At 34.1% G+C, this 14,010-nt stretch overlaps 1 protein-coding gene across 1 annotated transcript in view; it reads left to right on the forward strand.

Annotated features, from left to right (window-relative positions):
* The first annotated feature begins 185 nt into the window (after nucleotides 1-185).
* Nucleotides 186-14,010, forward strand: part of LOC145252788 (uncharacterized) — a 55,062-nt gene continuing 41,237 nt past the window's right edge. Inside the window, exon 1 of the mRNA XM_080112734.1 lies at nucleotides 186-289. Within this exon, the coding sequence (XP_079968860.1) occupies nucleotides 229-289 (61 nt within the window). The 5' untranslated portion in view covers nucleotides 186-228. The remainder of the gene's footprint in view (nucleotides 290-14,010) is intronic.

Consider the following 14,010-nt stretch of genomic DNA (forward strand, 5'->3'; position numbering starts at 1 on the left):
CTACGCTTAGTTAGAGAGAGGGAGAGAAAGAGAAAGAAAGAAAGAGAGAGAAATCGAGAGGGGGGGGAGATAGAATAACAAAAGCGCGCACTCAACCCCCCCCCCCTCACTCCCGTTCTCCGCGTCTCATGATAAAAATGATGACGTCAGCTCCATTATAAAAAGCCGAGACGCGACGACTAGCTTGCCATTCGTGTGAGTACGCTACGAGACTCGGACATTTCCAAGATGATTATTTTTAAAAATAAGCTGTTGTTGGCTTTCGTGGCTGTTTTAACGTTATCTTTCGGTAAGTTATTGGCTCACAAATAATGGATTTATTTATATATACGCACGAATCGCCCCCCCTCCCATCGCAAAGCGATTGTACATGTTTATCCTCGTGTTGGTAAAAACAGCGCGTACGCGTAACATACGATTATAGGACGCAAAGAGAACCGTTTTGAAATGCCGTTTTTTTTTTCGTTTTGTTTTGTTTTGTTTTTTAAATACGCGCTGGGTTTATTTTACTGTTGAGTGTTGCTTGTTTTTCTTTTAGCCTTTGTTTTGTAAAAAGTATATATGTGTGTGTGTGTGTGTGTGTGTGTGTGTGTGTGTGTGTGTGTGTGTGTGTGTGTGTGTGTGTGTGTGTGTGTGTATAAAAAGTTATGTAATTTATTCACAAGAATTGTCCGTATCGTTTCGTTGGTCTGGGATAAATTTCGTTTTCTTATTTTATTTTAACGTTGTCCTAAGTCAAATTCTGTATTCCACGTTTCCCCCCCCCCTCTCCCCGTGGAGTGCGTGTGGGCACTTGCTCTTAATAACTCGTCTTTTATTACATCGTTATTAATGTTGTATGTGCGCGCACCGTGTGTGTGTGTGTGTGTGTGTGTGTGTGTGCGTGTGTGTGTGTGCGTGTGTTTTTGTGTGAATACGTAGCAAAAATAGCTATGTGTATGATATATATATATATATATATATATATATATATATATATATATATATATATATTGAGGTCTGGTTTCTTCTGTGAAAAGCAATCATTTATTAATACGCCTGACGAGGACTTCTGATTTTAATCGACAGTTTGTCCAATGTCGCAACCATGTAAACCTGTTTATATTAATATAAATAGATCTTGCTTTTTTATTGAGCACTCTTTATAACCTTGTTAAATTCATTAGTTTGGTTATTATTCTTGAATACTTTAACCTGGTATATACCAGCAAGGGGGGCACTCGGCTTTGCTCGGTCGTAAAATACGTTTAAATATGATATTTTAATTTGTCCATATTTCGTTTATATTATTATAGAGTCGTTATTTCAAAAGTAAAAAAAAAAGTATTTGGGTGCCATCAGCAAGAACCGAAACCGAAAACAAAACTGTAGCATTCAAAGTTGGTGACGTTACCAATGTACCAACGTGAGACGCATATGAACTGTTAAAAGTAAACTAAGATAAATGTACAAAATGCATAACGATTTATTCAATTTTTACCCTTTTTTTGACCCCTTAAACATTAAAGACCCATAAAAAAACGGTCCGTAAAAAATTCAGTCAGGCCCCTAGTATCGCTCTACAATTGTTAGTTTCGGAAGAGATAGTTTGAAAAAATGGCGGCAGACAGATATATAGCCTTTATATGTGTGTGTGTGTGTGTGTGTGTGTGTGTGTGTGTGTGTGTGTGTGTGTGTGTGTGTGTGTGTTTGGGGTGTGTGTGTGTGTGTGTGTGTGTGTGTGTGTGTGTGTGTGTGTGTGTGTGTGTGTGTGTGTGCAATAAAAAATGTACGTAAATAAAAATTAATACCATATAAATACCATTTTAATACAAAGTATCTTTATTGCTTACGTACCCTTCACGGAACGAATAGGCCATATTCCAAAAATCACGTAAATTGATCAAGTACTTTCATTTCTAACACAAAATAAAGCGTTATGGCTAAGCGAAAAGAGACTATCTCGCGTCGACATCTTGAAAAAAAAAAGCCAGATACGTCCACAATTATTCAAACTTGCAAGATCTGCTTTGTAATGCTACCGATTTCTTATTATTTGCTTTAAATCGTTTAAAAATGATTTTCTTTATAAAAATAAAATTACTTGATCAATGTACGTGATTTTTGGAATATGACATATCTTTCTGTTGTTTTAATTAGGTTGAATTCTAAATAAGAACCGACTTATTCAAATTACTATTCGCATCTTGGTTGCTCGTATTTATTTGCCTCCCCACAACTGAAAAGTTAGACAGAAGTTTGTCTTTTTTTATTTATTTATTTATTTTTTTTTTTTTAATGTGGGGAAAATCCAGATCTCCCAAAGGGGCACTCTGGATTAGAACAAAAATTTAAATTTCCTCAGTCTTGCCGGAATTCTTACTCATTGACCGAAGACAGAGTAGTAGCGCCAGAATAGATACTCCACTTTGTTTCTAGTCAAAACGTTCCGGTCGATGTAACATCCGACCTTCTTCAGCGCGTTTATATATATATATATATATATATATATATATATATATATATATATATATATATATATATATATATATATATATAATTATGCGTCTGTAAATTCGTTAGCATGGGTATCGTTTTACGGTATGCCGATTGCGAACCGATTAAAAATCGCATATTAAAATGGTGCGTGCGGTGCGTGTTAAGATAAAGTCGACAGATCGATTTTTTAACGTGGTTTTAAGCAAAAACAACAGTACTTACTTGTCATGTCGATAATAATAATAATAATAATAATAATAATAATAATAATAATAATAATAATAATATATCCAAAAATTGTGAAAATTCATCGAGTAGGAAATTATTTATAGTTAAAAGTAATTTTTACGGAAAATTGGGGTAAATTAGATGTTACATTGTTACACTTTAAAGATTGCGAATACAGGGGACACACTTATCTCCCTTTTCGCCAGTTTAATGGCTGACATACTTTTTATACTTATAGCGATAGATTTTCTTTTTCTTCTTTTTTTTTTGTACTAAAAACGCAATAACAGTTCTACTCGATGACTGTTCGTAATTTTTTGGATATATTGCAATTTTCGACATGACAAGTAAGTACTATTAAAACCACACATTTTTAAAAAAAATCTATTTGCCGACTACAAGTACCGAAAAAATACATATTCTGGCATTTTTTTTTTTTTTCATTCATGTTTGCAAGTACATTACTGGGTTTCCATATAAATTATTGACAAAATCGTCTAAAAATTACACGCAAAAATAGTCTCTCTATTTTTTCATTTTTCTTATCATTTTGTTTAAGCCAGGGATGGGGCATCCTACCAGATGCCAAACATACACCTGCTATTTTAGACACTCCAACCGAGAGATCTTTTTAAGATTCTAACCGTCCATTTAAGTGCAATTGTTTGAATGCGTATGTGTGCATGTGTACAGGTACGTTTTAATACGTACATAGATACACGCGTGTAGTGACAAAATCGCATATAAGAAAAATGCGCACTCTCTCTCTCTCTCTCTCTCTCTCTCTCTCTCTCTCTCTCTCTCTCTCGTTTTATTTTATTTTAATCAAAGTTCTCAGAAATCAAAGGCATCCTTCTTGAGGATCTCCACATGAGATACATAGACATGGAATGTAATGGTGGCTAAGTGGTTAACGACACAGACTGATGACCTAGGCGTACCAAGTTCAAACCCAGCTCGTTCCACAAACTCAATTTAACTTGGGATGTTAGCAACCTTCACGTAATCCCTACCGTATATATCTAGTGTCTTTCTAGAAAGAATTTGAACTAGAAATCTACCTATGCATTATATAATTTTCCACTTTTACATACGTTAATAGAGCACTCTAACAGGCCGCCCGAAGTTGCCCAGTCGTAAAATACGCATAAATATGATATTTTAATTTATGCAGATTTAATATTCATTATTAAACAGCCAATTCTCTATTGATTATTATATTGTACCCAATTTATAGTAATGGCCGTTCGGCGAGACCCGGTCGTAAAATATGCTTAAATTTGATATTTTATTTCATGCAAATTTCGTATTTATTATTATAGAGCGAATTCTCTTGATTATTATATTGTACCCAATATATAGTAATAATTTCAAAAGTAAAAACAAAAATATGACTTAGGTACCATCAACTAGAATCGAAACCAAAACGTGTACCGATCAACCCTTACTTTCTGATCTAAGTTTATATGTATACAATTATTTTAAAAAAATAAATAACGTTGTTAAAGATATAAATGTATATTTGCACATGCGTAGAAATAACGTTTAGTCGACTTATGCCTGCCTAGTTCCAACTTTTTTTTTTCAATTTTCATTCCTTAGCTATTTTTACCGACTAAAAAACCAAATCGAATTTGTTGCAACGGTTTTACTGCCTTATGTATCAAGTTTCAAGTCTATAGACCAAAAGTTGACAGTGGTTTGGTAGAAACCGTTTCTTCCACGGACAAAAAGATCATATATATATATATGTTATAAATAATTATTTTTATATACCTACAGACACTAGTGTTTCATAATTACGCAATCATTAGTGCAGGAGACGACAATCAACTCTAGTCGAAAGATTTGATCCCTCCAACGAAGCCACATTTGGCTCCATTAGCAAGGAACATACCTCAGGGCCACCGTTCGCTGCCGCGAAATTAAGAATTTTAACATTAATCAAACTTAACGTTCAATACGGACGATCTTATCGTGATCAAATAACAGGAAGTTACGATCTCGCACACAGAGCCAACTGACCGACTTTTTCAATTTCCCAGAGAGTGCTCAACTTTAAGATTTTTTTTATTTCTTAAAAGAGTAACAATAATTATAAATTAAAAATAATTTTATAAACCTACAGACATTAGTATGTGTATTTATACAAATACTAGCACGGAAACCCGGTGCTGTCCGGGATTGAATATGGATCAATAAATGTTTCAAGCCCCCATACTTTTATCATTGAAATTTATGAAATCCACCATTTTTCAATCAAATTGATTGATTGCCTGCTCAAGTCGGGGACCCATCGTGGTGCATTGGGAGGAAGCTTCACATGCCTTCCCACAATAACTTAGTCCACAATACATTGTAGTCTACATTGCACTTTAGAGAACCTACTGTTGATTTTATAAAATTATTTTTATATATGACTTCAATTAAAGTTTAAAATGCAAAAGTCAAGTATCATGGTTCAGTTGTGCATAACAGAAGCATTCGTTTCGAATGCACCTTTGTCATATCAAAGAACTTACTGTTGATTTTATATGCCAGGCCTTTCTGCTTGTGTGGTCATAAAACTTCTGAAATGCACTTGATGTTAGGCTGTATAAGGTGTTAACTTTGGTCAAAATCGCCTGTTCCTTCTTGCATCAGATTTTTGCAATTGTCAATTCGATACTTATCGAAGACATTCCGATACAAAACCTATATAAGAACACCGGCAGTACATGTGTGTGAAATTTTATTTTAAAAAACCGTCCCAGCCGTTTTGGAGTCCATAGGGAACGAATTTACACACACAAAATTCCTTATAGATAGATAGATAGATAGATAGATAGATAGATAGATAGAATATGGGCAACATATGTTCTTTTCAAGCACATCTTGTCATCAGGTTGTAATATCATTTGAACATTTGTTTAAACATATCACGTTGACACACCGGTTCTCGCCATATCACCGAAGTTAAGCAACGTTGAGCCTGGACAGTACCAGATGGGTGACCATTTTGGAAAGCGAGGTCTTGTATGTACTGCGAGGTAAAAATACCAGGTTGAGAAACTGTCACGGTCTAACCATCTCTCGAGAGTAGATGGGCCTCTCTTAAGCCGTGGTAGACAACCCATCTAGCGATGATCATGATAAAAAATAGCCTTGATAGCCTTGGCGAAGCATCAAGTATTTCCAACCATTAGAAAAAACGTGAAAGATTCCAGGGAATTTGTTCCTGTTTCACCTGCGCCTACTGGTATTAGATGAAACATTTCTTTTTCTTTTTTTTCTTTTTTTTTTTTTTTTCTGAACATACTATAAACACGCTTTGTTCATTCATCAAGCACTTTTAAATAAACACAGGAGTTTCAGTAGCAGTGTCAGAAATTTCGTGAAAATAGTGAATAATTCCACCCCATCTTTCCAAGCTTATAACTCCTCGAAAAATGTAATTCAAGCCCTAATTTTTTTTTTCAATTAAAGGAGTAAGGACCAAGGTTTTATTTAAAAAAAAAACAAAACAAAACAATGTGTTTTTTTTTTTTTTAAAAAGGTTTTAAACTTCGGACTTTACAGGTAAATTTCTAAAAAACTGATTTTTTTTTTTGTTTTAAATTTGAATATATTATTTATTGACCTTTTCTCTTCAATTTGTGATATATAAACCTATTAAACATAAATTAATTATTTACTTTTTAATAGACATTTCAAAATGAGAGGCGTAAATTATTCGACCCCCTATCTTTCTAAGCTTATAACTCCTCGAAAAATGTAATTCAAGCCCTAATTTTTTTTTCAATTAAAGGAGCAAGGACCAAGGTTTCATTAAAAAAAAAAAAAAAAGACAAAAAGAAAAAATGTGTTCTTATAAAATAAGGTTTTAAACTTCGGACTTTACAGGTAAATTTCTAAAAAACTGATTTTTTTTTTTTGTTTTAAATTTGAATATATTATTTATTGACCTTTTCTCTTCAATTTGTGATATATAAACCTATTAAACATAAATTAATTATTTACTTTTTAATAGACATTTCAAAATGGGGGGGGGCGTGAAAATGGGGGGGGCGTGAAAATGGGGGGCGTGAATTTAAAAAAAACGTTTGTCTAAAATATTATATTCGGTTTATTGGAAAGAACATAAAATTTCACATTGACCCTGAAAATATCGTAAAAATAGAATCAATAGAAAAATTTTGATAGATTTTTAAAATTTAAAAATATTGAGTTTAAAAATTGAAAAATATTGAGTTCGGAAAATTCATTACTGTTTTAAAAAAAAATAAAAATATTTTTATTACTTTTAAAACAACTGTAATAGTTTATTTTGGAAGTATAATCCATAAAGAAAATAAATAACCCACTTTTAACAGAGAAATTACGAGATTTTTATATTGTATTCGCAGTTTCGTGTTAGGGGTGTCAAAAATTCCTACAAAAATTCTGATACTGCTAGAGTTTCAGTGGATTTACATCCAGGAAACTAAAAATATACAACCAGTGTGTGTGTGTGTGTGTGTGTGTGTGTGTGTGTGTGTGTGTGTGTGTGTGTGTATATATATATATATATATATATATATATATATATATATATATATATATATGAATAAAAATTACAATAAGTTTACCAAGGTAATGAAAATTAAGACTATCCACTTATCTTGTGCTTCCTTTTTAAAATTAAATATGTTTTTAACTCTTTTTCAAGATGTCTTTTAACATGTTTTATTAATCATTTGTTCATATATATATATATATATATATATATATATATATATATATATATATATATATATATATATATATATATATATATATATATATATATATATATATATATATCGTCGTTGACAGAACTCTGATGCGAGTATACATTTTGCTCATTAGGATTGAGTCAGCCTCAGCTACGAAGTGTTTAAGGTGTCGTGTCGCACACACTTCACATGTCACCATTCGCTGCAGCAAACATGTGCTTGACACTCAGGTTACCGGTACACTGTTACGTGGAGTGCCGCCTTTTCGCCTACCCGCCAGGCAAGTTTTATTCGGGGGGGGGGTACATCTTCCCCCCCCCCCCCCCACAGTAAAATTAAACGCGCCCCCAGATACCAACCTTGATATCACAATTGTTAACAGTAAAAAAAAATGAAGGACGGAGAGGTGAGTTTCGCTGCTTGTAGATAACAAATCGTTTGTGCTTTTGTATTTTGTGTCTGAAGATTAGCCATTTTGGAATATCTTTTAACGAGATACAGTTGAAGCTTGTCCGAATGATTATGAAACAATCGTAACATCAAAGGGATACATCGTATAATAAAACACATGTGATATATGGCCGTCTTGGTTATTGTCAAATTCTAATATAGATGTTCGATTATTAATACTGTTAATCATTGGTTCAATTAACTATGTCAATCAATATTGATTTTGGTTTCATTTGTATATGAACAATACCGGAATTTAATAAGTAAATTATTAGTTATGGTGGTGGTGGTGGTGTGTGTGTGTGTGATTGCTTTATTTGATTACATAAATTAATATACGAAGATATATTTTTTGCGTAAATTTTCAGTATTTACTTCAACAGTGCTCAATACATAGGTAGGGCTAGGTAGTAAGTTATGAAAATATATATGGAAAATTTGCCATATTTATTTTCATAACTTACTAATATATATATATATATATATATATATATATATATATATATATATATATATTCGTTCATTAAACTATGATTCTTTTAATATTTTAACCAAAATAAAGTGTCTTTTACATTTATTAATGTAAGAGATTCTTGTTTTGTTATTTGTACCTTCGACATGCATATTAAGTATCAAAGAAACTGTTTCGCTATATCATGTCTCTTCAGCGTGGCTAGACGTACTAGTGCTTTAGATTGTAACTGAAATCAGTTTTTTTTTTTTTTTTTTTTTTTTATGTCTGTCTCGGCTTTTATCAACTGCGTCATCGATACGAAGAAGAAAAGGAAAGTTTACAATTTTATATAAACAATACCATTGTCCATTATCGCTAATTCTCTATGGAAATTGCAGGAAGCAGACAGGACTTCCAGGCATGGCCAAAAAAAGATTTCAACTTTGCCTGAGGTCAACTTGACCTCAAGCAGAGCTTTCTCCTATTTGGAGAGAACTTTGTTGGCCGATCCTTTCTTATGTTGTTAGTAGGGCTGTGACAACAGCATATTCTTTTCATTGTTTTGACTCTTGAGTATATATCCGTTAATATCTTATATGTTTTTATATAGACTGTTATGGTTCTCGGTTGATTGACTGTGTCTTACTGTGTCGGATATATACTCGAGTCAAAAGAATGAAAAGAATATTCTGTTGCCACAGCCCTAGTTGTTACTTCCTTAATGGCGACACTGTCTTAAATTTCAGCAACCTACACCCAACGGTGTAGATCACTTAAACAGATGGGGGTGGGGTCTTTTTTTTCTTTTTTTTTTTTTTAGGTTTTATTTTGTTTTGACGACAGTTTAGTTGCAAAATATTTTAGGAGTTAGCAAACGCTCTAACCATGTTGCCAAACGCGCCGGTGAAACTTAAACGTAAAAACATCCAATGCACAAACAAATGAAGATACTGGTGTATATTACGAACCGCATTACTGTAAATGTCCGTTCGGGTTTGTCCGACACCTGAAGTAAACCTCCGGAATACGTCGAGCGTCGCCAAATAAATTTACAAAACGTTAGGAAACAGAAAAAAAGCAACATTCGACTTACAATTAAAAAAAAAACGGAAAAGCAATACAATAGAACCCTGGGATACGACATTAAAAATTAATTACAAAATACAGTACAGTATATAATACACATGTATATAATCAAATAATATTATAAATAACACGGGGCAAACATTTACGAGAATTCAATTTGCAATACGCACTATACCTAAATGAGTTAGTTACATTCATAAACGCAAAATAACGAAATAGTTTAACAAAATAAAAACTTGGGATGATGCTGAGTTTATTAGTTTCATCTTCATCATTGTCAAATAAATTTCAGAGACTCATTCGGTCATGATTATTAATCATACCATGAAGAAGCCTTAAATGTAGACCATTTTGATTATAATCAAGATTGTCTGCTCTTTCCGACTTCCGGTTTTTGCTCGACAAACGAGACGATGGTGACAAGCAAGATATGCTTCCTTTTTATTAATGATTACCATTCTCTCAGATGATATGAAAGCCCCTTCCTAGTTTTCCCCATGTTAAGAATGGCTTTCTTAAACGCTTGTCCATCCAGCCAACCGAGACTAAAAGTCAAAAAAAGTAAACAATTTTGACTGTAAGCCATTATTTTTAATTCCAAACTTATTTAAAATCTGCAAATAATAATCGACCATACATTATGAAACTTACCGTACGTTTTCTTTTTCATGTATTATTTTTTTACAAAGTAGTCACCATTTATAAAGGACTGAAGGCCACTCGAGGATAAGGGTTAATGAGTGTAAGGTGGTATGTAAGACAACAGCATAGTGATCATTAGCGGTGGAAATTAGGTAGAATATTATTATTTAAGCATGCAGCTCAACAAAAACTTGTTTACATTGGACTTGAAAACAAGTATGTTGTAGTCAACTCGAAAGCAGACCTGCAGTAGAGTTTCACGGGCGGGCAGTTCTTGAAAAGAAGCTTTGTTCATGGAATTTGCGTTTAGATTTAAGCTTAGAGAATAGTGGAAATTGTTGGCTGTTGTTGCAGCTAAACGAGTGCTTGTTTTGAAATGTTTTGCAGAGGAGGGGCATAAACTCTATTATTGCGAAAGCGGTTGTGTTATTAGTTTAACTAAAAACCAAAACTAAAGCACGTTTAATTATCCAATCAAAATAACAACCGAAACCGGAAGTCAAAAAAGCAAACAATCTTAACTATAACCACTATATTTATTTAAAATTAGCATGGCGACCCGACGTTGTCCGGGACTGAACTAGAATCAATGACTGTTCCACACTTCCAAAACTTTTATTATAATTGAATCGGTGAAATTGCCCATTTTTCAATCAAATCGATTGATTGACCGCTCTAGTCGGGGACACACAATGATGCATCGGGAGGAAGCTTCATATGCCTCTCCACAGAAACTTAGTCTATAATGCATCGTAGTCTATATTGCACTGTAGAGAACTTTCTGTTGATTTTATAAAATTATTTTTATATAATTTCTTGAATTAAAGTTTAAAATGTAAAAATCAAGTATCAAGCTTCAATTGTTCTCTCAAAAGAAACGTTCCGCTGTTTTATTAACGAACCTACTGTTGATTTTATATGTCTGGCCCTTATGCTTGTGCGGTGATAAAATTTCCAAAATGTACTTGTAATATTAGGCTGTATCAGTGTTAACTTTGGTTAAAATTAGACTGTTCCTTCTTTAATTGGATTTTTTTTTTTTTTTTATTATTGATTTCTGATACTTATGAGGGCATTCATATACAAAACTTATCTAAGAACACTTTCAGATGCATGAAGTATATTTGTGAAATTTCAAAAAATCGGCCCAACCGTTTCGGAGTCCATAGATAACGCATTCATACACGCACAAAGTGCCTTTTTAATATATAAGTAGATAGAGATGTGCAAATAATAAGAGACTTTACATTAGGAAATTATTGTACGTTTTCTTCTTTATATCTCAGTGATCTCCAAAGTTTGCGCACGGGGTGGGGGTCATATTGTTGACTTTTTAGAACAAGCGGGTCAAAATGAACAAAAAAAATGACCAGGACATGTTTTATACAGTTTTGCTAACTAGCTTTACTTTTTAGTGAAACTGGTTCTCCCAAACCTCATTCTTTTAATCATTTTCTGAACCAGAAGAAAAAAAAAAAAAAATTTTCACATATTTTCATTTTTTTTTTTTTTTTTTTTTAATTTTGTGTGAATATTTTTTAGGTTTTTCATAATAGCTACACGGGCTGGATTAAAGACTTAGGCGGGCTGGATGTGTCCCGCGGGCCGTAGTTTAGAGACCTCTGTTCTATATTAGTGAGGTAGCGGTTCTATTTTTTTTTTTTTTTTTTTTTTTTGTGCTTTTAGTTTAACTTAAAAAAAATAACGGCATAGTCTATAAACTAAAGCGTATTTCGTGTCTAACAAAGAAGCCTCGAAAACCTCCCATTTTGTTAGAAAGAGTATTGTGTACCGGGAGTAGCCCTAATATTTCTTCTTTCACTTGTGTATTGATTTCTTTTCCCTACTTTTTAGCCGCCGTAACTAGGCAAAGCAGCTGACATCTGAAGTGGATATATTGTTACTTTCTTATGGGATTCCCTTCTAAACTCTTTAGTGTATCATCACAATAAACTCTAAAGTCCCCACCCGGACCTACGGGCTTATAAATAACACTAATCTCCAGTCGCAATCCCACCTATAGGCCACCTTTTTTCATAAATAGCAAGAGTAGTAATCCTTGCCACATACTAACACTAAAATGTCTATCTCGCTAGGGTGAGGCGAGGACGACTCTTTTGTCTGAATGAGGTGTGGTTAGCTCCTAGAAAAACATTCTCCTAAGCATTATTACCTCCTTCTGAAGAAGAATAGTTTATAGCTGGTCGCCTTTATGAGGAGCTAATTTACTCTTATCCTTGAGCGGTTTTCAGCCTTGATAAGTAGTGACTCGTTAGTAAAAAAAAAAAAAGATCCTCTCGTTTAAAACTGACCATGTTTAACCTTATTGCAAATGAAAACCGCTACTCTTCTCTCCTCTCCTTAAGCCGAGATAATACTTATCAAATTTTGACATTAGAATCCAGCTCGCTATAGGAGCCCGACCTTTTTTAGCTGAATGAAATATAGTTGGTTTCGGTCCTAGAAAGTCATCCTCGAACGCATTACCTCCATCTTTGGGAACGGATTAATTTATTGCCGATCTCCTGAGGTGTCCTTACCAGGAAATGTTGACGGCTCGTTCTGGGGTATGTTTGTACTCTTCCAGAGTTCCCAACGTGAGGACCTTGATTTCCCCTCACGTTAAATTGACAATGTCTAACCTTGTTGTAAATGGGAAGCAGGTACTCTTCTCCCTAGCCGGGGTAATACTTAGCGTATTCGAACAGTAAATCTCTGACTCAGTAAGATCCCTGGCCTTTTAGTTGAATGTGGGTCCTACGAAGCCATCATCCCATGCAATATCTCCTCCTTTAAGAGAAAAAAGTTATTTATTGCGAGTGGTCTAATGTACGAATGTCAACAGGTCCATTCACGGCTATTTTTCCAGGGTGCCCACCTTAGGGAGAGTTAGACCCCCTCCCCCCGCTTCCATTAGACTGACTTTATGCCTAACGTTGCAACATTTGGGAGCAAGTAAACACCCTATCTATCTGTTCGCTTTTTTATATTGGAACATATATACTGGTAACCTCTTTGCTTCCCTGAAAAGAAACGATAATGCCTAGGAAGGTGACCACATCAGTACTGAAAAGATCAAAGCTGTTCTAATCTTAATTCGTCCACTTGACAAAATTGGGTTCGGTTTATTGTGGAATATACTCATTACGAAACGCCGTTTATGCGTTCATGGCCGGTGGTAAGGATGATCTATTAAAATTTTTTTTTTTTTTTTTTTCTGCAAGGATAGTCTTGGGGAAGTGAGGTGATTTCTCCAGACAACATTTGCGAGTTAGGCAAAATAGAAGGCAGGTCGTGGATTGAAGTATCTCAAGATGCCGAACAAGGTGTCGACAGAAGACGTAGAGGGTTGTTTCCTGCGATGGTGTCGTACACGCACACAGGGCCTAACTTGCATACTGCAACGAGTTTAGGCATGAGGTCAGTTTAATGTTGGAGAAGAAACGATTTCTCTTGAAGGGCCACTCTGGAAGAAGTAGAAAGAATAGTCGAGATCGAACTTGGCAGCATTTCTTGGCAGGGACAACTTGCAATAAAATAAACCACTTTCCGAAAGTGGGTATAATGCACAAGCTGGATGATATCTCATCCAAACAAAAAAAGGACTGATAGCTTTATAAACAACCACTAGATTGTCAGAATAATGTCAAGACAAACCTCAGCTAGTATGAGAACAGGCCGGAACCGACTATGTTCCTATTTATAAAGGTTGAATGAGGAGAAGTATGAAATAAAATGTGTTTATTTATTTTATTTTTGTCAGACTTGTACGAGAGTGCAAACCCTTTAAAAATGTGTGTGTCTTCACCATTTTTTCTTTTTCTTTTTTTTTTAAGTTTTTTTTTTCCGGCGACTATCATAGACTAGACTACCCGTAACCCGTTGGGTCAGTATGTTATATTAGCTATGGAATTCATGTATGAGCGTGACACTTGTGAC

This window comes from Euprymna scolopes, chromosome 29 (assembly GCF_053919585.1).
Source record: "Euprymna scolopes isolate OS-2025 chromosome 29, ASM5391958v1, whole genome shotgun sequence".
Lineage (NCBI taxonomy): Eukaryota > Metazoa > Mollusca > Cephalopoda > Sepiida > Sepiolidae > Euprymna > Euprymna scolopes.